The 27888-nt window shown below is 48.0% G+C and overlaps 1 protein-coding gene across 3 annotated transcripts; it reads right to left on the reverse strand.

Annotated features, from left to right (window-relative positions):
• Positions 1 to 1161: 1161 nt before the first annotated feature.
• LOC130516013 (pleckstrin homology domain-containing family G member 1) lies at positions 1162 to 27888 on the reverse strand. 3 transcript variants are annotated; one of them, XM_057016743.1, is made up of 17 exons: positions 27633 to 27888; positions 16616 to 17163; positions 13353 to 13453; positions 12767 to 12836; positions 9709 to 9755; positions 8089 to 8239; positions 7701 to 7832; positions 7272 to 7454; positions 7095 to 7190; positions 6858 to 6944; positions 6497 to 6530; positions 6327 to 6413; positions 6171 to 6232; positions 5910 to 6095; positions 5698 to 5817; positions 3791 to 5615; positions 1162 to 3712 (listed from the first exon to the last, which is right to left on the reverse strand). In XM_057016743.1, exons 2-17 carry the CDS (start codon positions 17012 to 17014, stop codon positions 2760 to 2762), a joined length of 4533 nt encoding a protein of 1510 aa, XP_056872723.1. In that variant the 5' UTR covers positions 17015 to 17163; positions 27633 to 27888; the 3' UTR covers positions 1162 to 2759. The 3 variants fall into 3 exon arrangements, with proteins under 3 accessions (XP_056872723.1, XP_056872722.1, XP_056872721.1); XM_057016742.1 differs by lacking the exon at positions 27633 to 27888 and adding an exon at positions 23295 to 24034; XM_057016741.1 differs by lacking the exon at positions 27633 to 27888 and adding an exon at positions 23029 to 23248.

The following is a 27888-nucleotide window of genomic DNA, read 5'->3' on the forward strand; positions in this document are numbered from 1 at the left end:
AAATCAATCCAACAAATATGGGTTCTCTGCATGTATTCGATGTGGGACGCGAGGGTTGCTGGATACCTCTTTGAAAAAGCTTATTATCACTAATTCTTTAGTCCCAGAAGCTGCATGCTGTCCTATTGACCTCCGACCCCGCTGACCCACTCAACTCGACTCTACCGGCAGCTTATTTTAATTAATATAATGTATTTCTGTATGTATTTCTGTATGTTCTACCAATTCTCTCCTCTACCTGTCCTCCCCCTTCTCCCCTCTCCTCTCTACCCAGCCGGCCATCAGCAGGAGGGTCCCCCTACATGAGCCCGGTCCTGCTCAAGGTTTCTTCCTGTTAAAGGGGAGTTTTTCCTGCCACTGTTGCTTGTTGGGGGTCAGGCCCTGGGATTCTGGAAAGTGCTTAATAACAATTTTGATTGTAACAGACGCTATACAAATAAAGATTGATTGATTGATTGATTGATTGATTGATTGATTGATTGATTGATTGATTGATTGATTGATTGATAAGGCAGCAGGCTATCGACCGGTTCAGAGAATCGAGGGCGCTTTGGACGAAAGGTGCGGACACGGGCAACTGGGTTTCACCTATTTTATTCTAAATTGAGATCGGGAGGAAGATTCAGCGTTACAGGTTACAGAGATGATGTTTTTATAGCTGCTGAAGTTGCTGACACACAGATGTGTACATGAGACAGGCGTTGGCCAATCTAAGTATATGTAAACAGTGGTTAAACATAAGGCAAATATGCTTGGCGATAAAGGGCTCCTGGATTTGATCCCTCGAGGATCAAGGGACGTGTCGCATGGGTACAAAATTTTACTACATTGAGATTTAAACAATAAGTCTTGTTTCAAGCCATATTGTTTCCATATTGTTTGACATGGCTTACCATCGAGGATGGAACACATATTGTAATTTAGTGTTATTGTTCCACTAGATGCAATTAACAGCCTGAGAGGACAAAAAATCTCTGATTTTATTGAAACAAAGTCAGACATGGTATGAGCAGGTTAAATAGGAGTAGATCTTGATTCTGACCATTGACTTATTTTCTGACTGCTAAACTCTCACCAAGGTTGAAGGCGGTAAGATTAGTAAACATAACTGTGATATGTTGCCATATTCATTTTTATTCTGTAATCACCACAAATACAAAGAAGAGTTTAATCTGAATTTATTACATCCAATACATTTATCTTGTTGAGCAATGACAACTAGGCAGTTAAAAAAAATACAGTACACTTAACTTAAAGATTAAAGCATTATAAAGCATACCTGTGGCATACAAGAATAATTCTCCTAAAATGTACATCTTTACAAAGTGTTTACAAATCAAACAGAGAAAGAAAAGTGCAAAACGGAGTCAACAAAGACTGATAATTCCCACCCGCTGAAACGAAGGACAAACATGTATGATGAAAAATAATCATACTTCATTCCTGTCTTGGACTTTACGCACATTTCCTGCACAACAGGCTTTGATTTTGTGCTTTTAGACGTTTGAACTTAAGTTCGTTTTAACCAGTGCGCCAAAGAACACCCAGCTTCACAGTATTTCATTTAAATTTTGTCTCTGCTCCTCAATATGAACAAACCGTTCAATAAATACATCGGACTTTATTTTTCAGCTTGGCCGTGGCTCCAAAAACAATAGTGATCGGGGTCAGAATGACGGATATAAATAAAACAAAGCTTACCGATTGACTTTTATAGGTGGGGAAAGAAAATTTCTCTGCTCAAAGTGAATCTTGGAGACTTTTTGCAACATCAGTAGTGTGAGCGTTCCATATTGTAAACAAACTAGTTGACCATTGAAAAACCAACCCCCCCCAGAAGATACAGTACTGCCTCCTTCGTGGTCCCTCTTAAAACAGTTTCAAATCGTAGGAAATTTAAAACAAAAGAATTTAACATTTTGTCGAGATGCAAAGTCCAGATAATGAACTCAGAGTCTAAATCTGATGTGTACACAGATGGAAAATAAATATTAAGCCCTATAAGCACTTCTAGAATATTCAATGTATTTGCTCTTGTTTTAAAGCATAAAACCTTATTGATGACAAAGGTTTACATAGACATTCCATTTAATTATACCTTAACTTTAATGGATCTTGTATTTAAGAGCTTATTTTCTTAATATCTGCAACCTTCTGTTATAGTTACTGCAACAACAACAAAAAAAAGAAAAATCCCAAAACAGCTGTTAAAAGTGATGAACTAGCCTGAGTAGCAAATGTGTAACGACGTGTCCTCCTACACAGGTTAAATCAGGCTAAGAAATGGAGTTTAAAACAACTTAAGAGAAAATCAAAGGTTGCTTGAGAAGGTTCCGGAGCTTAGGATCAATGATGGCGTGAGAGATTCTAGTTCTTATAACTCACTGATCTCCTGATCTACTGTATCTGTACGCTTTGTGTGCAAAAGCCCTGCAGCAAAAACCAGTTTGTACGACTTTATTATTGCCAAAAGGCTCGTGGAAAAGCAGTAAGAGGCCGCACTGTCACACCGAACGCTTTTAGACATTTAGGCGTAATCACTGCGAAATCTATTCGAAATGTTCGGAACAGTTTGAACCAGGAAGTGCTAAAGCTTCTCGCCTACAAGCTTCGACAGGAGGGAATTGTTCGCGCACATAGCTGCATAAGCACGTCTGATCTATATCCGGCTGGGTTACGCTCGATGTTGAGAGATGTGAGGCGTTCGTGGCCATGCAGCGCCGTCCTTTTATGCTGCGAGTTTATTTGGCTTTGAGTTTTCAGGCAAAGCTACTGGAACTGAGACACTGGAACTTCTCCCGCAGGGACTGGACAATCGTGGGTTGGTTGTGTTGCTGCTCGCTCCACATGTACTTCTCCAGCTCTTCCCGGTCTAGAGATCCCAGGGGGTTGCAGGAGCGCACTGGTGTGCACGGCAGGCTCCTGGACTGTGCGAGGCCCTGGGTTTGATGGTAAAGATCCGCCGTGGTGCCGACCCTCTGCGCCAACATGTCCTGCTCCTTCTCGCTTTCGTCCTCCGAGCGGATCTCTACATAGTCGTCATCATCCTCGCCGTTGTCCTTGAAGTTAGCCAGGTAGTTTTGAGTGGCGCGGAGGACGCTGAGGCCTGAAGAGCGGTTCAGGACAACTACCTGTTGGCCATCATGTAAGGTGAGGTCTGACTGTCCCTGGGTAGAGCGCTCTGGGAGGCTACTCTGCCGACCTGCGTGACCCAGACTGGGGATGTGATGTCGATTAACAGCGGGGCCGTGAGATTTGGGTCCAACCTGGTTCTTCTGCTGTTGGCTGGACAGACAGCCGACTGACTGACAGTCCCCAGCAGGAGAATTAAAAGACGGATTCCTTTTAATTGAACTGTACGGATGTTCCTCCTTTTCGCTAGGCGCCGTCATGCTCCACCTCTGGGATGGTAGGCTGGCCGGAGCGGGAGGGAAGGTCTGAAGGGAAGGGATTGAGAAGGAGGAGGTCAGTCCCTGTTGTGTGGAAGGTCCTCGGGCTACGTCCGTCTCGCTGGATGAGGAGACGAAGCTGGCCAGCTCTCCGTTACTGTAGGTGGAGTGGAGCCAGTCCTCCTCCAGGGAGGTCTCAGGCAGGGACGGGGAGGACGGCAGCCCCGGATGGCTCTGATGTCGGGTGGTGGAGGCCTGACCAGCGCCGGGACTCTTGAACATCACCTGGTCGTAGAGCTGGGAATACTCGGCTATTCTCGCACCTGTAATGAAAGAGAATATCATGTTGTGAGTTGTAGGGGAAAAAATTGGCCATCACAAGTCTGAACAGTCGTCTTTACCTATGGCGGCTCCTCCTTGTTTCTTTTCTTCCAAAATGGCTGCCAGGTCCTTCTGCTTCTTCTCAGCCCTGGCTCGGCTGCAAGAGTCGCCAGGGTCCATGCTCCTCATGCGCAGCAGCTGGTTGGCCTTCTTGATCTTCTGACTGTACTGGCGGGCCATCAAGAACACGCGGCTCTTGGACTTATCCATCAGTTCCAGGGAGAAATCCACAGACTCGCCCAGGAGGAGAGAGGGGGAGGCCAGTGGGGAGTCGAGACCAGCTAGCTCCCCCGGGAAGAAACTACTGAGGTCCTTGAGCGACTCCTTCTGTGTGCTTTTCTGAGGGACCTCCACCAGGTCGTCATCTTCTAGGCGGAAGCTGCCGCTGCTGAGGCGAGCCAGCCTGTTTCGAATGTTCTTAACAGTCCCTGGGGGGGGCTCTGGCGTGACAGGTGGAGGGTGTGGTGTAGGAACCGGGCTGTGACTCTCTTCTGAATTGAGGTCTTCATCTTGAAGGTCAGGAAGTTTGATGATTGGGATGGTAAACGATGGTGTGGAGGTGAGAGCGGGAGGTTTAGACGGGTGGGTTGGAGAAGCAACTACAAAGGAGCTCTTTGTAGGGCTGTTTTTGTTTGAGGACGACTTCTTAGGGGACTCTGTCGCGCTGACAGGGAAGGCAGCCGGAAGACGATCAGCTTTCTTCTCATTGTTCTTGATGTAGTTCTCAAGGTCGTTCCAGATCTCATCCACCCGCTCTGACATTTTGTCCTTCTTGTGGGATCGCTGACAGAATGTCTCCGAGGCAGAGGAGGAGGAGAAATCTAGCTCAGAGGGACATAGGACATGGTGAGAGGAGTCAGGACCGTCATCGTCTCCAAAGTGGAGGCTCTCTTCAGATAAAAACCCTCTGAGGCTCTCAGTCAGGTCTTGTTCGGAGGCCACCAGACTGTCCCTCTCTTTCTTTAATTTCTCATCCTCACTCATCCTATTGAGGATGACATTTGTTTCTGGAGGCTCCCTGAAACAAATGGTGTCATAGATATTTTCCTCCACTATCTTGAGGTCACTTGGGACATGTGACCTCCCCTCCTGTGTGGACGACCTGTTGCTCTCAGAAGTGTTCTCGGCCCCGTTTGAACGGTCCCTCACCTCTGCCCCTTTCAATGCATTCTCTGCCCTGCCTGCTTGTTCCAGGGAATCCAGTGGGGCTGCAAATGTTTCTTTCCGGGTCTGGCTTTCCTCTGGGTCGCGCCTGACCAGGCCCATGCTCTTCAGGTCCTCGTAGCTGATGTTGTCGTACACGTTTTCAATGTCGTCTATCGTCAGCTGCTCGGCCGAGGATGACCCGGACAGGTCGTTGCTAGAAGATTCCGTGTGAATCACGTCCAAGTTACTGGACAGGTCATCGTCAGGACTCTGTCGAGCCTCAGTAGTCTTCTCCCCCGCGCTGCTGGCCCTCCGGAGCACTCTGCCCCCACTCGGAGGAGGGTCAACCTGCACCGTAGGCACCTGTTCTACGTGCCAGCTGCAGGGACGAGCTGTCTTGGGTGAGGAAGTCCCCTCTAAACTCTCTGAGGGCACCTCGGGTTCTGCTGCACCTGGTTCAGTGGGGACGAACATCTGATAGATGTCCTCGTCATCGTCATCTGGCTGCATGGTCCTCTGACGGGTGGGAAACATGGCTCTGCGTGCCCGATGGTCCGCCCAGATGTTCCTCACAGAGTGGTCACTTTCTGTGACTATAACAGCAGGAATTGGTACCTCCGGAGGCTCCTCCACCACGTTAGGTGTCCTGAGAAGCGGTGGGTGGTGGCTTCCTTCCCTCATAAGGGATTCTCTGGCTCGCTGTGGTTTAAAACAGTCAGCTTTTTAAAAATACATAATTGATGGAGTATAAATCATCTCGATAGAGATCAATGTTTGTTACCTGAAGGTCTGCAGCACTCATATTGAAGGATTTCCATTGTTCTATGCTATCAACAGACGCCTGAGGGTTCAACCTTTTCCTGCTGCCTTTGCCAGGGACTAGTAGCCTCTTTTGACCTCCCTGGTTTCAGATTGTTCAGCATTAGCGCGTTTGGAGGGCGAGAAAAGGAACTGCACACGGCGGTGCATCAGACAGGTCAGAGGTACACTCACCATGCCGCTGTCATCTTCATCATCAGCGTCTCGCTGATGTGGTTCCTCCTCTCTGTCGCTGTGGTTGTAGTGGTCGCAGGGGTCAAGCGACTCCTGCGACTGGTTGATGAGGCTGCGGCTGCGACCGATAGTGCCCAAAGCCAGCTGGGACACCGGTGAGAGCAGGGTGGCTCCCAGACTCGTTCTCTGGAAAGGAAGCGGGTTTTGTTGAAGGTTTGTACATGTCGGCCTAAACATCACACACAACCTGTCATCACTCACCTTTTCCACATCTGTGTTTGCAGCATTTTGCTTGGCATTCTTCAGTAATTTAGACAGAGGCTCTGGGAGGACAAAATGAAATATTGAATGAAAAAATAACAGCTATTGATATGCTTTCTTTGATTGTGATTGTGATTTTTTAATTTTATTTTTTACCTTTCCTTCGTCCTCTGCGAGGAGGACCATCCTTGGACAGAGAGGAATCCTTCTTGTCTCCATCACTATAATGAAACCCAGGATGATCTGGACAAATAACAGGAGAAAAGTCACATTAGAGGTTGATAATAGGTATCAAAGTAATATTTTTTATGAAGACTGTGACGTACGGATCGTATCCATCTCCAGAATTGCCTGCTTAGCCTGGAATATAACAGGAGAGAGTTTCGGTTAGTTGTGCATTTAGCCACCAGATGGCGCCAAAGCGCATCTTGGCCAGACTAATCAAGGCTCACTATACTGTATAATGACATGGAAGCACTTTTTATAGGGCGCATTAAAGGTTTCCACTCGCAGATGGTCAAGGGCAGATGCGAAAACAGCCAAGTCAATGTGGCTTCGTAAAAATAGCCCAGTGGTAGCAGCTGGAAAGTAATGTGGTGCGGGGATGCAGATGGAGGGGGCAGGAGAGAGGGCCCGTCCTGCTACAGCAATGTGAACGCAGACTAAGTTATCAGCAACTACTCTTACCTTGGCTGGGATTTTGGCAGGGTGGTTTTCAAGTATGAGTCTCTTCAGGTGTAAGATCCACATGCGCTTGTCTTGCTGTGATTTTGCCTGAAGAAGAGAGACCAGACAACAGGTAGTTGAGCGGGTGAGAGGCTAATTCTTGATGTGATTCTCCATTATTTATGCATTTGTTTCGTAGCATGAGTGACAACATGCAAACAGATATGGGCTGGTGGACGTTTATGGTGTTTGCCGTACCTGGACCGTGTGCTGAAGTTTGGGATTCTTGTAGTGAAACACACTGAAGCTAAGTGGTTCTTTAGGAATAACTTCCACCAGCATCAGGTTGCAGCACTGCAAAACACACATTAAAAAGTCAGGCCTCGTTCCCTGTGCAAAAGCACATTCAATTTCTCTTCAGGACACACGACTGACCAGTATGTGAGCCTTGTACGTGTAGGTTTCTTCTCGTTTCTTGGTAATGAGCAGCAGCTTGTCAAAGAGGAAGAGCGTTCGCTCATTTTTGGCTCGCTGCAAGCGAAATGTCCCTTCAAGGACCAACTCGCCATAACCAATCAGATCAGGGCCCTTCCAGTTGGTCAGCAGACTCTGAATTTCCTGCAGGAAGCATCAAATTGCATTAGGATGAGTGAAGTAGCTGACCTAGCAAAGAATATATAAAAAATGCTGTTTGCAGACAAAATAGGGCCTAAAATGGGTGTAAAACAGTGTCGCAATGATTGACTTCAACAACAGGGATGCAAATAAATATGCTTGTATACGACATGGAGACAGAAAGAGCGAACACTTTAAAAATACTGCGAGGGATTAATGAGGAGTCAGGCGTGTTCGCGCTGAACGCACCTGCAGCCTGACGGCGTGCTCGTGTTTCCTCTTCATGTCGTTGATGTGCCAGGCCACTCTCTGCATGGTGTCGATGGCCTCCTGCACCACCTCGTACGTCTCCGTATCCTTCTCCATGTGGTTGGCAATCTCCTAAACACACACACACACACACAATCCCGGGGGTCAGGCATATGTATCTGCCATAGACAATAGAGCACCATAAAGGTAAACATATGGCCTCTCCAGTGGAGACTGAGAGAAAAGCTCCAGCTTAACTGCGCACGTTTATATACATCAGTGCACATGAAAAACATTAGTGTTTAATGCTCCGACACGGATGTGCCTGGACTCGTTTATCATGCTTGAGAAAAAGGAGAGAACTGTCTCTCGGGACAGACTGACGCACGTGCAGCAGTAGATGGTACTTGAGGATCCTCTGCACCGGTTTGAGCAGATAGGAGCCCAGAGGCAACGAGTGCCTGAGAGATTCCTGGCGCTCGCGGAAGAACTTGGCCAACGCCTTGTTCCTCATGCACTCTGTCAGCACAGCCACCGACCTGTGGAGGCAGAACACGGAGAGTCAGATACCAGGCCTGCTGAGAAGGCTGTGATTTGTCAGTGACGACAGGTAACAGCGAGTGACAAGCGAGGCTCTTTGCACGGCCGTGTTCCAAAAAGAAAGGGAGCGTTCCGCCATAGATGTGAGCAGAAACGAGCCAACTTCCACTGTAAAAAACAGCCAGTTTGTTTTTGGACATTATTGAGACAAGAAAGAGATGCTATAGTTCAGCTTAATTATCCTGTCTGACATTCCTGGGATGTTATGTTCTCAAGAACGGCACGGACGTGAGTCCACATGACCCTTCTCAGGTCATACTGAGACATTTGGACATTCGTAGTCTAATGTGGACAGACGCTCAAGACATGGGTCAGGTGTGTGTGTGTGTGTGTGTTATTGTGCTTGCTACATACCGAGTACCAAAATCTACATTCCTTTTTGGGAAGTGAGGGCATTTCCGCAACTTCAAATGAGAGTTAAGGCGTGGTTTTAAGGTTCAGGATGGGATTGGGCTGAGGTCAAGGTGAGGGTGCATTATGTCTATGAAAATCCTCACAAAGACAGAAGTACGAGGATGTGTGTGTGTGTGCGCAAGTCCATTAGCGCGTGCATGTGCATGACTGCATGCCTACATATTGCTGAAGTTCCACACAGGCCTGGCATTGTTCGACAGGAAACCCGACCCTGGAGCTCAGCATGACTCTGGTACATCTGCAGCCTCTGAGTGCGCGCGTGTGTGTGTGCCCGAGCATCTCCGACTCACTGTGGCTGTGCACGTGCATGCGTGTGGGTGTCTCCAATGTGTGTGAGTGACTGTCGTGTGTGACCTTGGTTGGGGTCACCAGCTGTGCTGTGGGAGAAGACCTATATCTCAAACGTCTGAATGGCCCCTTTCACTCACTCACTCTCTCTCTCTCTCACACACACACACACACACACACACACACACACACACACACACACACACACGCACACACACTAGTATTTAAATAGTTCTATGATTTATCAAAAACTCCTGAGGTGTGTGTTGTGTGTATCTTTGTCTCACCTTTCAGCCCATTTAATAACACACAATGCTGTGTGTATCCCAAGGATCTATGATGGTGTCCCACGGGACCCCCCCCCCCCCACAAAGCTGAATAAATGGTGTTAAGTATGATTGGGTGACAAATATAACAGCCCATCTGTCAGTGTGTGAGCTGTAACTCTGTCAATAGGCAGAAAATAAAAGATTGCGAGCAAATAATGGAACATAAGGGAGGGGGAACCCCCCCGAGGCACAAGTGAAGGCAGACACTGATCCTGAGCTGGAACGCATCAGGGGGGGGTTGAAAACAACAAAAAAGGTAACGCATTCATCAGCAGGTACAATGGAGGCATGTGAGACGGTGGGAGGGGAGCTGGGCAGCATATGAGGGTGAGAGGGAGCCGATAATGGGGGGGAAGGTGCGACACGGGCGTCCTCACCGGGGGTAGTTGGTGCAGTACTGCGTGTAGATGTGGAATTCTTCACTCTGCAAAACACGAGCACAAACGTGTTAATGCGTTGACCAGACGGATGGGTTTATGCTAGCTCTGAATCTGTGGTGGACCGTCAAGAACAATTTGAACTGTAACAACAAAATGATGCCGTTATTATAATACGACCCGGTCCCCCACCCTTCCTCTTCGCTGTTCTGATGATGTCAGGGTCAGTTCATGTTTACAACTCTGCACACTCGGGGCGCACGGACAATTCCTCCTCTCTGCTCCGCTCACTGCTGCTATTCAAAGTCAACTCAGCAGCTTGTGATTAGCCGCCGTCCCAGCCTTTAAGTCTACCTGCTCTCAGATTAAATGTTCCTCCGTACTGCGTCCCCGCCCCTCTAATTGAGACTTTTCCCACCTTTCACGGCCGACTTAACATCAAGTAAGGCTGGACTTGTCGGAGCGAGACTCGAATGCAACGGGAGCATTGTCTTCTTCTTCGGTGCGGCTTAAAACCAATTTTCCACCCTGGTCTTGAATCCTGTTATTTCAGTGCCCCTAACTGAAATCTATTTGCATCCATTAACACTTGCAGGGGTCACAGGAAGTACACAGAGATCAGGCCACGGCATCAGAAACCCAGACTATAATGTACACACTCAGTGTTCACATGTGTTTTCTCACATGTGATTCTGTCTGTATGTGCCCGCATGTTTCTCACATTAAGTAAATATACACTGCCACTCAGGCCACAGCGAACAATTCAACCAGCCTACAAAAACACAAACAGTGCGCTCCCACACACACACACACACACACACACACACACACATTCTTGTTTTGTCAGCCTGAGGTGCTCCGTGGGAACTGTCCTAAATTGGAGAGCAGAGTTCTCCTCCTTGTCTCCAGTAGTCTGCCACCGCAGACCAGGCCTAAGCACAACCAGATGTGCTGGCATTAATTTCTGACAACACAAGGACCGACACACACGCTTAATACACACCCCTAATATCAAACCGGACCGTGAAACCACAAGACGTATAAATGCTTCTATGGAAACTCAAATCTGTGTGCGCCACATGGTTCTGTGCACACTCTTTGAACCATGGAAATAGCAGACCTGGAAATAGCTTCAATCTATAATATAGCTCCCTTTGAGACGTACGCACAAGATTACATTACGTATGCCCAAGTGGCATAATTACCATGTTCCGGGTCTGAATCAGAGCAAACTGGACTTCATCCCTTTCTACAATATGGAAAAGCAAAACAAGTCGAACCCAAACTCGTGCATCAGTGTTTTGTTTTTGAAAAGTTGTGATCTGTCAAGATCGGGCTGGTATAAATGAGTCATAGGGTAAAAGAGATAACTGGGGCCGAAATAAATGTGGTGGTGATGGTGCCTGTGACGCAGTTAGCGTGTAGCAACTCATAAAACACATTAAAAATGCTGAACACACAGATTGCACAACCAGGATCAGAACATGGGGATAGAAAGCCAATTATCTGAGAGATAAAGGAGAAAAAAAGGTGTGAGACGACTGTGGATGTGTCTGTTCATGTGTGAGAGTGTGTGTGTGTGTGTGTGTGGTGTGTGTGTGTGTGTGTGTGTGTGTGTGTGTGTGTGTGTCTTTAACATAGCGACATACATAGTCTTGACAACCATGAATAAACTGCAGTCACACACAAAAGAACTGTAGTGTTACAGCTCTGATTCCTGTCAGCCTCACACACACACACACACACCCACACACACACACACCCACACTCACACACACACACACACACACACACACACCATCACCAGTGTAAGGGGGCGTAATGGTCAGTCATGACTAAAGATTTCCAGGCAGCCATGTGGTTGTACAACTCATAAATTTGAATTCTTACTGACAACACACACACACACACACAACACACACACACACACACCCACACACACACACACACACACACACACACACACACACACCATCACCAGTGTAAGGGGGCGTAATGGTCAGTCATGACTAAAGATTTCCAGGCAGCCATGTGGTTGTACAACTCATAAATTTGAATTCTTACTGACAACACACACACACACACACACCCACACCCACACCCACACACACACACACACACACACACACGCGCGCGCACACACACACACACACACACACACACACACACACACACACCTAAACTGTCAGGCTCACATCTGTATACTGGATGCTAGTATCTTTATCTCTGCTATATATAAAATAGATTTGGATGGAATAATGTCTGGCATGTGGTTTCTAGGGGGTAGAAACAGTGCCTGCGTGGAACACAAGTGGCTGTGGAAAATCTGCACAGTTGTGTGAGTGTGACCGTGGCGTAACAATCTACACCAAAAATGAAGATCGGCCTCCAGAGTTGATCTGAGATCAGGTTTTTGAAGTGTAACCGCGGCGGTGTCAGTTACAAGATCACAGCGGTTTGCTTAGGGATCCCACATAATTGTGCAGAATAGGCCCTGTGGGCTGCAATAAAATGAGCCCGTCTCGATAACAGTCGCCGTATTTCGGGTGTCCCAGGACCTGCCAGACAGACAGTTGCGCCGCGGAATGGAGTGTAACTGCAGTGGGGTTAGGGACGGGACGCTAAGGGGGGTTTTGTGGAAGTGCTACAATACATCAGAATTTGTAGGACATACTTGTGCAATCAGTTATTTAAAGACAAACAAGGGGAAGGAGGGGGTAAAAAAGCACTTAGCCAGAACCGATGATACCAGAGTTGCTGACTTTCCAGCTTTTGTTGATGTAGACCTGCAATTATCCCCCTTCTCCCGTAAAAGGTGATTATACATTTGGACTGTCCTTAAAATTCCTTTCCAGTGGTCTGTCCTCCCTGCCCTCCTGTTGCACTAAAACAGACATTCCACCCACCAAAACAACGCTACTACACTTCACGTAGAGCTTCCACCAGTTCTATGATGTCTGATGTGAGTTTAGAACCAGCTTGAAAACAGGGTCCAATCTTTAGAGTTTGCAAGTACATCAACTCACACTTAAGCTTCAGTGCTTTAATCACGTTTTACCTTGGACACGAAGCATTCTGCGATAGCCACCGGGTCTGCGTGGCACTTCTCAAGTTCATGAAGAAGGTCCCTGAAACACACACACACACACGCACAGTTTCAGTCATACACACACGAGTTCCCACCCGACTCCCACAATTCATTGTTTCAAACAGTGGATTTCAGAAGGAGCCACCCCCTACGAGACAAGTTAGGTCAAACGGCACCACTTCCATGAATTCAATCAGGGATCTCCCATAGGTTCGTGCACATAAGTGAGAACGGGTTGAGGAAATAAAACGGCCTCTTTTGGGAGTTATTGTTTCATGGCTGCAGCATGAGGTCACTGCGACCACTCTTTTTACTGCCCCACTTCAGTGGGAGGCCGGGGCGTGCACGTGCATGTCATCGGACCACCGTGGCTGACGCCGAAATGGTGCACAAACACAACAGCACATAAATTAAAGTGCTGCTGGCGTAACCGAGGACCCACACCTGAGTGCCATGGCAACACCCTAAACAGAAATGAGCCCAATGAGCCTGAGAGTGTTTTTAATGTAGATTTGCACATCCGGTACGTGCGTTTGTGTGCTCGTGTGAGCCGTACCTGTTAAAGTGGTAGATATCCTGGATGTTGCCGAACAGAGCTTCTTTATCCTCAGAGCTCAAAGCCAGACGGGACTGGTTGGAGATGCTCTCCAGGTAGTCCTGCCAAAAGAGAAGTCAGTTTGTTCACATTAAAGTTATGAGGGAGCCAGAATTTTAGAGCTCAGACGGGGACGCATGCAGACCGCTCTTGACCACAGGACGGCCATTTTGTTTCAAGATCCAAAGCAGAGTCTGTTCCAACCCCACCCACACAGAATGATCAGGTAATCCACTAGTGGCAGTTATTAGAGCTCTGCGTCACAACTGCCCGAGCGTGACATTAGTCAACTTTAAGGTCGTCCCTGTAAGTCCCGAGTGAGGAAAATGCTGGGAGGCAAACAGGCATAAATCTGGAGGATTTCCTTTTCTCGACATTTATCACTCCTTCAGCATTTCACCTGAGGAGATGATAAACGAGTCCGCCAGGAAAAGTAGGAGACGGGAGAGACAGAGCGAGGAACTGTTAGGGCACTGGTCTGCATGGAACCGTCTGGAAGCTTGGACACACTCCACTGACCAGCCTGACTCCCACAGCTACACAGGAATAAGACTCGTTCCAACTCAAACATCAACCCAGTCGTACTCGGGAGCAGGTAGGCAAATGGGTTCAGGGGGCTGGAGGCCTCCTGGTGGCTGGGGTCCAACCGTGATTAGACCTGCAACAGGGCAGGATGGATGTTTGAAGCCCTCTGATATCACCGGATCACACTGAACGGGCGCCAACGCCTCAACAAACACGAACTCACGTTTGAGTGTGTAGAAACTACACATGAAATCATATCAGTCCCATCAGTCTGCAGACGGGTTGATTGTTTCCAGGATTAACTGATATTTTGGATCCTTTCAAATTTAAAAGGAGTTTATGTCATCCTGCCGAGCAGTGGTGGAGCAGGTTGGCCCCTGTCCTGAAGTAGCTAAACTGGTTCCCGAAATGTTTTTATGAGTAAAAACCTTCCTAGTTCCTGCATGGCAACCACTCCAAACATACTTTGGGTAAATCATTAGAGAAGCTGTTCCGTGCGTTGATTTAATTTTTGGTTATGTATCTCAGTAGGAACCACTTTCTGCGTAACGCGATGCTGCATTGGCCATGGGGCCGCGGGTCTGAGCCAGCCTGACCCGCTCCGTCATCGCACTAAGCCAAAGCTTGACTAAGCTGGACAATGGGCACACAAAAACACAGCTACACTCCCCGTGAAGCACAAGACGCAACACGAAAACAAACCCGATAGTTTCTCGCGTTAACCATTAACCTCCTCCAGCACGCACGCTCTTCCTGAAGAAAAAAAAAAGAATCAAACACATCCTTCACTCTGCGGCGCTGTAGGAAGTCCACACAATCCAGACAATGCTGAGTGCAAACACTGAAATCTCATTACTCGGAATGTTTCCACAGGCAGAGCGCTGTTTCCAGGTTAATCCTAGTCAAATGGCCGCCACGATGCCTGTCAGACCTCAAAAACACGAGAATAAAAACAAAGGAAGGCGAGAAAGATGCAGAGGATGGCGAGATGGTCGAGGAAGTGTGTGTGTGTGTGTGTGTGTGTGTGGGGGGGTGATCCCACAGAACTAAAAAACATCAGAGGAGATCTTAAACACACCGCAATTGGAGAAAACACACCAGGAAAACAACAACACAGCAAGTGGAGACAAATGGGACAAATCTCCAGTCGTATGCTGCGAGTCTAGTTTGAGACGTTTCCAAGGACACTAAATATGGAAGGTGCCTTTCAAAACTCCAGCCCTCCATTGTGGCATCAGATTTAGATTTGTTTACATTCTCCATCCACGGTTAGATGGCTTCTGTAATTGCCAGGTCCCTGTATAGATTGGTGTATATTCCCATTTCTATCAGCTTGAGAGTCCGTCTGCGGTTGTTTGTTCCCTTATATACAGTTCAAGTAACCCAGATCCATTGAGCACGTGCACTGAGCGCATCTCTGCTGCTGACAGATGAAACACAGGTGAGCCCAGGGGAGTCTGGCTAAATATTTACTCTGAGGCCGTCGCACCCTGCGCCGCTGCAGGAAGCAGCATGGGAAAAGAGATTAGTGAATTAGCGGCTGCAGAACCAGCTGGTAATAGATGCGACGGTGGCGTGCGTAAAGGTAAACCATCCCTTTAAAAGCTCTGCAATGGCAAACACAATCAGGGCTCTGTGTCCACACAGCGCAGCCATGGAGGGGGGCCAGGGAACGCTCGGTACATGCAACTTTTCCCTGATGAATAATTAGCTGTCCTGTCCATGTTAACGTGGCCGTCCAGGGCTGGGTGGTCTGGTGGTCCCACGATGAAAGGTGGTCTGTGGTGTTAATGGAAGCTGGGATTACTGGAACAGCTCCTCAGCTCTGCTCAGTGTTTTTCTAACCCACTTTAGGCATTGTTATCTTCCACCTTTTTTCCTATCTCCTCCCCCCCCACCTCTAAGGAGCTGAGGGGGAGAAAGAAGGGGGAACGTTGATTATCAGTGACAGCCCGAACCTACAAATGGGAAAACTCACTGTTGCTTCACTTTGTGTTCGAAATGTGAGTTTCCTGCACTGCTTTGCGATTCTGGAATGAACTTTTTAACCCCAAATATCACAGACACGTATCATGACACTACGGCCAGGAGTGGGGGAGGGAGCGCTGTCCAATCAGGTTCCAGCACATGCAAAATAAAGCATTTCAATATGCAAATTTACCGTAGTTTAGCATCTCGCACACCATATGATGTTTGTTGTCCAAATGTTTGTTGGTTGGACAAAGAAATAAAGAGGAAGGACCTTTAATGCACCGCTGCTCAGCAGTGCCACTAAAACACCGGCGAGAGGGGGAAGCGTGTTTGTTCCCCAAAGCGAACCACAACAAAAGTCTATTTTTCCATTCGTGTCCTTCGTTACATTGAATTTTCCAAGTCTTTCAGAGGAAATGACAACATCCAGACCGCAACCGCACACACAGGTGACCTTATTGTATCGGAGGTTTCGAGTGTCACGTGTGGTAGGAGAAGCACAAAGGCCTGGGGGAAGTTTCTTATCTGGTGATTTAAAGCCCAGCGTGTCTCAGGAAAACCAGATCTGGGAGGCGCAGGTTGTGACACATTTCCTGGCAGGAATTTAATCTGTGATTTCACGTAAAAAAGCAATCTTATCTATAACATTAGCTGACAGCAACTGGTAATAAATCAGATTACATTAATATCCTTTCAGAGATGTCTCATCACGGCTGAGTGCTCCGTACCTCGACAATGCTCCTCAGGTCCTGCACGTAGGTTCTCTCTGTGTCCAGGATCTCCTGCACCACCCGGTCAACATAGGTTTTGGGTCCTTGACCCTGTCTCGTCTGCTCTGCATCTGGGCCCACCTCAGGCTCTGAATGTTCTGCCACAGTCTGTTCACTGTCCGGCCTCCCCTGTCCCCTCCCTCCATCATTCCCGCCATCTTCATCCTGGCACCCCAGCTGCCGGGCCGGCACCAGCTCCAGCCGGATCGCCCCAGAGTCCTGATCCGGGGTCCCGAGGTTACAGTGCGGGGCGGCAACGAGCGTGGAGCGGCTTCCCAGCGAGCAATGGCTGTCGCGGGAGGAGGCAGAAGAGGAGGTAGAGCTGTAGCTAATCGGCCTGTCGAGGGACGAGTCCATGCTGAGGGCAGAGCGGTAGCGCAAGGAGGCGTGGTGGAAGGACGGGTTGCGGAGCCACCGGGGTGGTATGTCGACGGAGCTCAGGGCTGAGCCAGAGTCCGGAACCTCAGGAAGAGGGGGCAAAACATCGGGCAGGTAGTTGTAATCGTCTAAGGGGAAACAACAAGAAAAAGAAAACACTGTCACACACTTTCACATAACGTGCGATAGGCACCTGGGCGCCACCGAAGCATTGGTTCCACTATGGTTGTTGCAGTACGGCGGTCATCACGGGGGTCATCACGGGGGTAATCCCCGAGCCCGGTCTAGACAGCTGATCTGAAACGTGTCACCCGTGAATTGCGTTAGTGAGCTGAGTTCATCGCCATCACGCATAATGTTTCCCGCCTTTTCGCCGTCCCTGCAGCCGCCTGACGGCCGTTGAGGCTGTTGCGCACATTTGACACGTTTTTCCCCCCCTCAAACTAAGCGTGCTGTGTGCGACGCTCTCACAATGCGGCGTTCATTCCAGCCTCACAGTCTCTATCTGTTTCACATCCCAATTCCTGACATTCCTGCTGACCGCAGTCCGGGTGACCACCCGCCAGTCGAGATCACTAACCCTCACAGATCTTCGGTTCCATCCATCCACAGAAGAGCCTGATGGCCACAAAACAGCCGGAGATGAGAGGCTGAGCGTTTTAGGTGTCTGAGCAAGAGCGGAGCAGGGATTTAAGTTTAATGAGCAGATTAATAGAGGAGGAGACGGAGGCGGTGAATGGAGGCCTTATGTTTGTGTGTGCAGCTCCTTGTGTGTTTATTTGGCTCTCAGACGGTGCCAATCTGGCACCCAACCTCATGTCTGTGGACAGAGCCGTTAAGATTCGATTACCATCCCCAAAGCCTCACTCTGGCAAAAAGAAGCTTAAGCACAAGCTCAAACCTGCTCCCCTCAACCTCTTCCAGACTCTCCCAAAGCCCCTAAACCAGGAAGTAGATAAACAAGGACAACAGAGCCTCTTGCCAGCTCAGATCAGGTTTGATGCCGATTTTTATCTACAAAGCTGGATTCACCCAGCAGCTCTGGTGCTGTATGGGATGGAGTCTCTCCGTCTCTCTCTTTTCCAGCAGCACCGGTTCAGCCTAAACCGGCCTCACTTCAAAGCATCCCTGATCACAGAGTTGCATTCAGACACATGTAATGTGAAGCGGGGAACAGGCGCAAAGACTCCCGGTACATTCGCTCTCATCTTTCCAACCCTGGAGGTCTGCACACACCTCTTTGGTGAGCAGCAGGCACGCTGGTTAAACTGGACACAGGTCGGATTCTGTCCCTACTGTCCAGGGACCAAGAGTGTATGAGAAGTACAAATTACACTCTATAGATCTGGGTTTAGCTGCATTTTAAGACGGCTGGTCCATGAATCAAAAGGAGAAGAGACAGCACCTTATATGTTCTAAACCACAGTCTTGTTACTACCGTAGATGCGGTATTTACGATATTATGCAATTTGTCCCTGGAGACTCACCCAGCCTGTTGTTCCTGGGTAGCGCAGATAACACACGTAGATTTGTTTTTTCCATTTTGACATTTGACACATGAGAAACTAGACTGTTTACTGAGGGAGTAAAGGTGTACTAAAACAAGCAAGTAATGAAGAAAATCCAAAAGATTTTGTCTGTTTATACAACTACAGTCATGTATTTTTAATATAGCACAAATATTTAGTCAAGCGTCTTATGCTGATTGTTTCTGCTTCACTGAAGCAGGCTCTTGTGTAGGAGTGTTGAATCACAACCCTTCCACTTTTAATTTGGCTCCACTTTAATGCCAAGAGACACAGGCAGGAATTTCAGCCTGCAAAACTTAAGAGAAACTTATTTTATTCTTATTTGCTAATCTTATTTATTAGCATTCTTAATCTGCCCTCTCAAGCCACGACCCACTTTTTGACGAACAAAGATGAGCGACAAGTGTTAATGGGGAAATAAGATAAAAGAGCAGCGGTTCGCTAACACACACCTTCCAAGGGACCTGGTTTATATTATATTACACATCCTGCCATTAGCAGATAACTGAGCTGAATGACAGACGCATGACATATCTACCTCATTATCATGGTAGGTAAATGTGTGTGTTTAACATATGTGAGTCTTTCATTTATAACACAATCTGATATAGGCACTTAATGATATAGATACCAGCACGCACGCACACACACACACACACACACACACACACACACACACACACACACACAGGCAAATACAGAGTACATCTGCAGTGAAACCCAAACATCTTTAGAGAGAGATTGCTCCATCTTGTTTGCCCAGCCCCTCCTTCCCACCTTCTAGCTTCATGTTTGGGGCACACCCTGGCTGTTTCCTGGGTGAACTGGTCTGACTTTTGTACATACATACATACACTCACTCACACACACATACATACACACACATACATACACACGCGCACACACACACACACACACGCACACACACACACACACACACACACACACACACACACACACACACACACACACACACAGAGTTGCAGCCATATTTAGGGATCATTTACACAGATCCATTTCAGCATAATCTGGATGGGAGGTAACTGAAGCTCGGACATCTTCTGTGTGTGTGTGTGTGTGTGTGTGTGTGTGCGTGCACGCGCAAGGATTAGGATGGTAAATGAGGGCCGTGTTTCCTGCCAGAGTGAGTGTATGAGAAAGGCCATTACAACCTTTCACTGTCTGCCTTTTCTTCAACACCCTGAGGCAGGATTATTAAGCGTTCAGCCCAGTTTGATATGTTAAAACATCAGGCACGTCTGGAAACCAAACAGGCAGGATAATGCCAAAAACACCAACAATACCTTGAGGACTTGTCATCAGAAAAAAGTTTTGTAAGCCGTTTTTGGACTTTTTAAACAAGTGTTGCCTGGATATGACTGGATTATTACTGTTCTAATTTTAACCACTTGTGACCATTTTCCATGTATAAACAACCCAAGAATAGTCAGTTATCCATACACAGGAGTTTGACCTTAAATCCAAACTCCAGATCATTATCTTCACCCTGGTGCTTCTCTACCAGTCCAGCCAAGTTTAATGACTGATGCCGCACTTAACCCGCCCACTTCTCACTTTATGCCCCCTGAATTGCTCTCGACACCAGAGTGGTCAGCAAACAGCTGTGGGCTCCTTCATCTCTTTACAGGCCCCGATGATCATCACGAGTCTCCCAAACAGCAGAAAGCAGCCTTTAGTAATGAGCAAGTGAACTTCACATGTCTCTGGTCTGGTTGGAGAGCGTGAGTGAATACAGTGACCAACAAAGGGGCAGATATGTTATGGATGAAGGCACATTGTCCACAAAGACTGCAGGCTTTGTGAAGGTGCATTCGGTCTGAGGGGCATATTGGTCTTGACACTGCTGACATCGATGAAATAAAGAGCCAGGAGGTCCAAACTGGAGACAGCCGTTTGTCTGGTTCTGGAAAGCTGAGTGTGGCTCTTCATGTCTGTGAAGTAAACAACGCGCTCTCGGTGCGGCCGGTGCACAGTCCACAAACACTCATTATGTCGTCAGACATGCAGACCGCTTATTTTCCGAGGATGTGCCAGTGAAATTCTTGTCAACATCATCGGGTGAAACATGACGTCGGCGGACATGAGCCAGCCTCACACATGACCCCATTCCTTCGTCTGTATTTCCCGTCATTTCTAGATCGATGCCACTCTGTCCAATACTTCCTACTTTCGTGTCATTATGGGTTTAAACCCCGTGTTTGTCGGGCCGTAACGCCGGCTGCTGTTCGCTTTGTGAGCTCTGCAGGACATTCCTGCGAGCTCAGACCATCCCTCTACAAGCATACTTAACCATGTAAAAATACACATTGAGGGACCCGTGCACGGCTTCAGACCACCAGTGCTCATATTAGCATTTGGAGCACATGTGTTCCATAGCACTCCCTATTCATACTCATGTTACCAAGTCACGTTTAAGGGACTCATCTATGAGGACGAGACCTTGTGTGTCCAAGCGAAGAATTCTAAGGACACAAACTCCCCAAATCTTTAATTTAAAAAAAACAACACACCATTAAAACCAGATTCTGATGTGTTAGCTGCAGAAACTGGACCACACAATTCACACACCTCACAGGTCCTTTAATCAACGCTGTTTGTCCGTGTGGGTGCTTGTTTATGCGGCAAAGGGCCAGATGGCATTTAGGTTCAACACCGTGCAGAGGTGGTTTTAAAAACATTACAAATGACTGGTGCACAAAGTTGGGGGGGTGAAAATGTGCCAGTTTGCGGTGTTTTTAAGGAGACAAGCCACAGAATGTTGGGGCGGTGTCGCATGAGCTGGACATGTGTGAGGGAAGAGGAGAGGAATGAAAGTAGGAAGAGATGAGAAGAGACGCCAAAAGGTCAGACGCCTCCCACCCTCCTCGCTTTTTCTCTTTTCTGTCTCCAGACCAGTGCGGATCGAAGTTCCCCACCCCAAGCAAACTGCCCGAATCATCAAAGCGCCACTCTATCAAAGGCAAAAGCAAAATGAGATGTTTGAGTCCCGCCGTGCTGGTTTTGCTCCTCGTCGCCCGGCTCGATTTCCGTCCCCTTGATAGAGACGCAGCCCTGATTTCAACTGACGCTAAAGACCTTAAAGTGTCATTCGGCATTTCACACCACGGCTGAGCCGAGCGGTCACGGAGGGGCTGGGAGAGGAGATGGAGTGGAGCGAGGGTAGAGGTGGGAGAGGCAGGGTCCAAGGACGGGATTTAAGACAGGATGGCCTGTTTCCTCGGGACAAACAAAGAGCTCCTAAGGCCAGGACATATGCATCAATTACAATACAGATGTTTCAGCAGCCATGTGTAAAGGAAAACAAGCCTTCCCTCTTCATACTGAACAAACCCAGGAAACATAAACCTGATCTGTGATTTAATAGACTCTTATGGCCTTCGCTGACCCACAAAACACTGTTAAAATAAACACGGACACAGCTGGGAGGCTAATTAACAGGAAATGCCCGCCCCCCTCCTCTGTCATCAAACAGAAACCTTTCCAGTGATCAAACGACAACATTTCAAAAGCACATTTATGGGTTTTCTACACACAGATCGGCACCCGGGTCGAGTGGGAATGCGCAGCATAGTTTTAGCAGACAGCATTGATGTTTAGCCTCTGTGGGAAAAAAATGTCCGTCTGCAAACTTACACCTCCCTATTTTCAGAAACACACACCCACCTTCGGGACACCCGTGCGACCCTTCCCCTTGCCCCCCCGTCGAGTGTGACATACTAGTCTCATTCTCCGGATGTTTGGGAAAACACTCGTCCTGCGGCTCTCCCGAGGACTGGACGGCTATTGACTTATTTCCTATACTAGACATGTTATTCGAATGAGCCTGCACCCCACTTTACAATCCCCATGCCCCCCATTCCTTGCACGTGAGTCCACGGTATGGGGGGCAGATGTCCTCTACCTCCCTGCACAGCCAAGCAAGTGGAGTGGGAGGAGGAAGACCGAGGGGTCCATTGTCTCCAGCACCTCTAAACCAAAGAATTTGTTCTTAACAGTAATTATTCCGCCCCCCCTCCTCCCTCCCCCCCAACTCTTCTTCGCTCTGCTGTCGATCTCGTTTTGAAGCTACCCCCCACCACCCCTGCCCTCAAGCCTCTAATTTGGGGCACAAACTGCAGAAAAGCACCTCCGCACAAGAGGACATAGGTATATGTGTCCAGAGATTCTACAGATCAGGATTCACTAGCGCACATTCAAAAATAACAACTTCTGCAATCATATAAACCGTCACATCAGCAAAAGAATCTCCAAACGCTGCAGACGCCACGATCTGAGTTTGCTCAGGGATTTAACTTGTGATGCGAGAAAGCAAACACTCACATTCAACGGCAGGGGTGATAAAACAAGCCGGGGACACTGTTCACACAGCTGTACTGTTGGGAGAAGGGTGCTCTGGAGACGCTTCACACAGTGTGTCAGCGAAAGACAAACTATCACACACACCAGTCAAAAGAGCCATCGAGACAAACAGCCGCACCGTCAACCTCTTCTCTTCTCCTCTCTGGCTTTTGGGGTGGCACACGTGACACTTTCGGGACACTTTTCCACAGCTTTCTCCTCCTCACAACACAGGGCTCCGGCCACATTGGGATTCATTTCTTGTTGCAGTTCTGACAAATTTGCATGTGAACGGCTCCGAATGGATTTGTTAAATTGGAGCATAAAGAAAGAAAACACACTCTGTTAAGGAGGAAAAAGCGTCTTCTCACCAGTAGGCATTGTGCCTTGGCTCCTCTCCAACAGAAATTAGCCTAAATGCAGTTGTCTAATGCAAAAATGTTTGCTGCAGGGTTACAGGTAAGCAGGATTTTCCCGGGCGTGCCACATATCCTGAGTATTCCCACCAATCTGGAACCAAAAAAACCAAAATTCCTTCAGACGTCCCAAAGTCTCCCAGTCATTGTGGATCCTTTCAGCCGGGGGCCAAACATCAAGTCCGAATCCTCCAGCAGGGACATGAGGGGGCACTCAACAGAATCCTGCAGCCTCTCTCTGCTGCTGCTGGTTAGATGTTTCTCTGCCTCCTTTGCAACACATCCGCTGCCTTCATGTGTGCATCTACAAAAGTGCTGGTGTGTGTTTGCATGTGTGTGCTGGAGTGAATGGCCTCTGCTCTCCACTGCTCCCTCCCAGCTGGGTATTCCCCTCCTCCTGACTCCTCCTCTCTGCCCCACAGCAAATTACAAGTACGAGTTGGGAGTTCCACGCAAAGAGCCGCCTCTGCTCGTCCCTCTGCCTTTATCTTCCCGTCCTCTCCTTCGTTCCTGCCACCGCGCCCCTTTTAGCCGAAGTCGAACTTTGCAGCTCCATCGCGTTCCGCTGCACCAGCACCGCTGTGTGCTTTTGGCGCACAGCCCCAGAGATCACACGCACGCTCGCGCGGTTTAGGAGGAACAGGGGAGAGGGTTAGGGCTGATGAGTAGGGCGGGAGCCTGCTCACGAAAAATAGCACCTCATCCGCTCATTGCTTCCCAGATCGGAGCAACGCACGTGACGTGCACGGACTCTTCATTGGTGCGTCCCTGTGTGCATGTTCTCTGTCCGTCCACCGTGGTGGGCGGGGGGTCTGGACTCCTCCCACAATCCAAAGACGCGCTTTTGGGGCACAGGTGAGTTGGCAACTTTCAATTGAATGAAGGATTAATAACCTTTAACACTCCTGACAAACGAAGAGGAAGCATGCAGCCCCTAATGCTGATGATGGTGAGAGCGGTTCAAAAGTGGTTCAAAACAGCCCCCCCCCCCCCCCCCCCCCCCCCCCCCCTTTGATCCAACATGTTTCCATCATTAATCAAAACTGATGTGAAAAGGAAACGTCTACCTACGGTGTCACTGCTGCCAGTTGAATGAATTAGAGGCATCTGCTTTGCGAGCTCCAGATTGGGAAGACGACATTGGACAGAGCGCCAGATTCGTGTGGTGGGTGCCACGACCATATCAGAAACACTTGAAGTTCAGGTCAGACCATGTTTCCCAAAAGGAGACACACGTGGGACAAAAGAACCTCAGTCATGCACTAAGGCTCAATGCACCGACCATTAGTCACCCCTCTCCACAGACAAGGACTGGTCCCAGCAGCATGGGGTCCTGCTCACACCACCCCCTTCTTACCAATACAATAATAGAGACCCCCTGGACTACACACACACACACACACACACACACACACACACACACACACACACGTAGAGTCCAGACTCCAAGAAGCATGGCCCCTCTCTGGTAATGGTCTGAGGATTCATTGAACCACAAAGCCCTTAAACCTCCGTATCTAACTACTGTTACCCTGCCACACACACACACACACACACACACACACACACACACACACACACACACACACACACACACACACACTTCATAATGAGCACCTCTGGCCTGGCAGACAGGGAGGCGGCCTTTAAATCCTCCGATCAGCCGAGGTCGATCTACTGATAGAAACCTTTAGCAGCAGCTGAATGCCTGAACACTGCAGCAGTTATAGAGAAAAAGCTCATCCTTCTTTCCTGGAGATCAGTATGGAAAGGTTCTGATAAGTTTATAGTTTCGTTAAATCATGTAAAAGTCATTGGAAATGCTGAATTATCAGAAACACAGAGAGGCGTGTGTGTCCAGCATGGACAAAGCTGCTTGATTTAAGGACAAGGTCAGGTGACCAAGTTAACATGTTAATAATGTCATTCTAGAAACCATGATGAACTTCCCCCTGCAACAGGTAAGAGCTGCACTGTCATTCTTGGAGCACGATGTCAAGCTTTTATTTTAATTTGGGAAAATGGTTGTTTGGCAGAGTGATGGAAGTCAGAATGGGGAGGGCGGGTGAGAGACAGAGAGAGAAAGAGAGAGAGAGTCAATAAACTACTCAATTCCTCATAACAATCCTGAAGTGCAAACACTGAAGTAGAGCACAGAGTTCATACACCCTCTGCTGAACTTTTACTAGTGTATAGACACACACACACACACACACACACACACACACACACACACACGAAAAAGGCTCGGAATGACGCAGAAAGGCCATGGGCTGGCGTTGGGGGTCACAGCATCCTCATTTCTCTACTTTTCTCTAAGCCCCAGACTGCAGAACTGCTGTGAGTAACGAGCAGTTTGTGGGTGGAGGGTCGCTCGTATACAGTTCTGCCCCCCCTCTGTGACCCAGTCTGTCTTGGTCATTGGTGAGATGGATCATCTGCAGACACACACTCCTTTCTTTCTCAATCTGTCAAGCACCCCCCCCCCCCCCCCCCCCCCACACACACACAGATTAATTCAGTGTCACAGCTCTTTGGCTTTTGCCCTCTGAGCTCTTCATTAGCAGTTTAGCCGCATTTTTTTTTTTACCCTTTTCAAGTCCAGAAAACGAATTCATCACTGTCTAACAGTGTGTCCTCTGTATTTGTTGTGATATGCTTGAAATCTGAAAGGAATAGAACATTTTAACTGTAATCTATGAAGTGCAAACTGGTGTGAATGTGTCATGAATATCAAATGAGAATATTAAATGAACAGCAGCGGTAAAGGGCAGCGGCTAAAGCCTGGCTAGCTGACAAGAAGAGCATTATTGTGATATAAATCTTATGACAAATGCTTAATTCCCCACTCTAAAACCTAATGGCTAGCTTGAATAGCTAGGTAATGCTCCAAATACTGGAGTCTGTGTGCATTCACACTGATATTTCTGGATTGTGGATCAGTGACTGGAGATCACTGAGGTCCAATACTCTAAATTACATGATTTATTCATATATTTAACCCTTAGTTCATGCCAAAAACATTGTTTGGTTACCTTTCTTAGGCATCAGCATCCCAGTAGACTAATTTAATCCCAGTGGAAAGAAGCCAGTTAACTCTGTTTTACTATATTGATTTCCCCATTTACAGATGAGCTTTGCAGACGCTGTTCTCCCAGCCACAGCTGACTACAGAACAAGTTTCATCTCATATTTGTCCCTGCCCAAACTGGCTGAAAACCCGGGAATATCCTCTCAGTACAGTCAGACGAGACAACAGCAACACAGAAAAATCTGCAGCTGTTGTGTCAACAAGGTCAGCAGACGCTCCTAATGACGGAGCAGGCTCGGAAAAACCAGGAAAAGTATTTACGATGGGAGATAATGTCAGATTTCAACCACTTGGAGTTGATGTTCATATTAGCACAGACAACTGGGGGGGGGAGAGCACAAAAACAGGTGGTTTCTGGGATTCATAACTTTTATTTCCTGTATACAAAAATAACTTGGCCCCTTGGATGGAAAATGGATCTGAAACGCACCAAAACTCCCCCCCCCAACCGTTAGTCAAAATGTGAAGCATTCTGGAGTCGGGTTATGTTTCCTGTGTGCAAATAACAGTTGAGCTGTCTCAGCTTTCGACTTGTATCAGAAACGTGTGTATGTCAACATGTGTGGCGGATGTATGGAGGAAACGGTGTTTGGCCTGAGATTAAAAACACAGGACGAGGGTCCCGATCCAGGAAAGGAGACCCCGCAGAGCTGAGACGGTGAGACGTTTTAGGGAAACGTGAAAATGACTTGAGCGACAACATTTTTTTCACCTCGAAAAGTGAAGTCATCTCAAGTCTGGTAACTTTGTGACTCTGAACGATTGGAGTCACACTCGAAATGGGTCCATCCCAGTTTATCTGCAGATCTGCGTCCCTTAGAAGCCTGGTGCTCCAGTTACCGTCCCCAGAATGAGGACAGACCACAAAGGAGAACACACGTCCGTGTGGGCACACACACAAGCGCAACCAGGTTAGCAGCGACCCTTCAAGTTGGATTAAACAGACATAACAAACACACCTACAGATGTAATCATTCCTACTTCTACGCACATCTCCGACCACAAAGCTTCAAAGAAATGCTCATTCGGTCTCTAATTGAGGGTCCTGAGAGGTTGAAGAAAGATTTTATAAAGTTGCCAGTGCTGCAACGGCGTTTCTCTCTCTTTTGAGCAAGTTGGGGAGGCAAAACCCTCCACAGCAAATTAAATCTGCTCAGGCATCAGTGAGGTCAAAGCTCAGAGGAGGCCAACCTGTTACTCACCTCAGTGAGACCATTGCCACAGTTTCTTCCGACGCTGGTATTCCAGTGTCCTGTCGAAGGTTAGATCCATGTCTGCGCTTTTGAACGATGTCCAGCTTCACCAGGAGCGAGACCTCTGAAAAATGACTTGGGGAAGAGCTGGGCTCACGTTGAGGCGGCCCGCTCTCTGTGGTCCTCCCCTCAATGAGGTCAGATCTGGGATAAAGACGGACACTGAGAGGAAAGGGGAGAGAGGTGAGGGGGGGGACTGATGGAA

Source organism: Takifugu flavidus, chromosome 19, assembly GCF_003711565.1.
Source record: "Takifugu flavidus isolate HTHZ2018 chromosome 19, ASM371156v2, whole genome shotgun sequence".
NCBI lineage: Eukaryota > Metazoa > Chordata > Actinopteri > Tetraodontiformes > Tetraodontidae > Takifugu > Takifugu flavidus.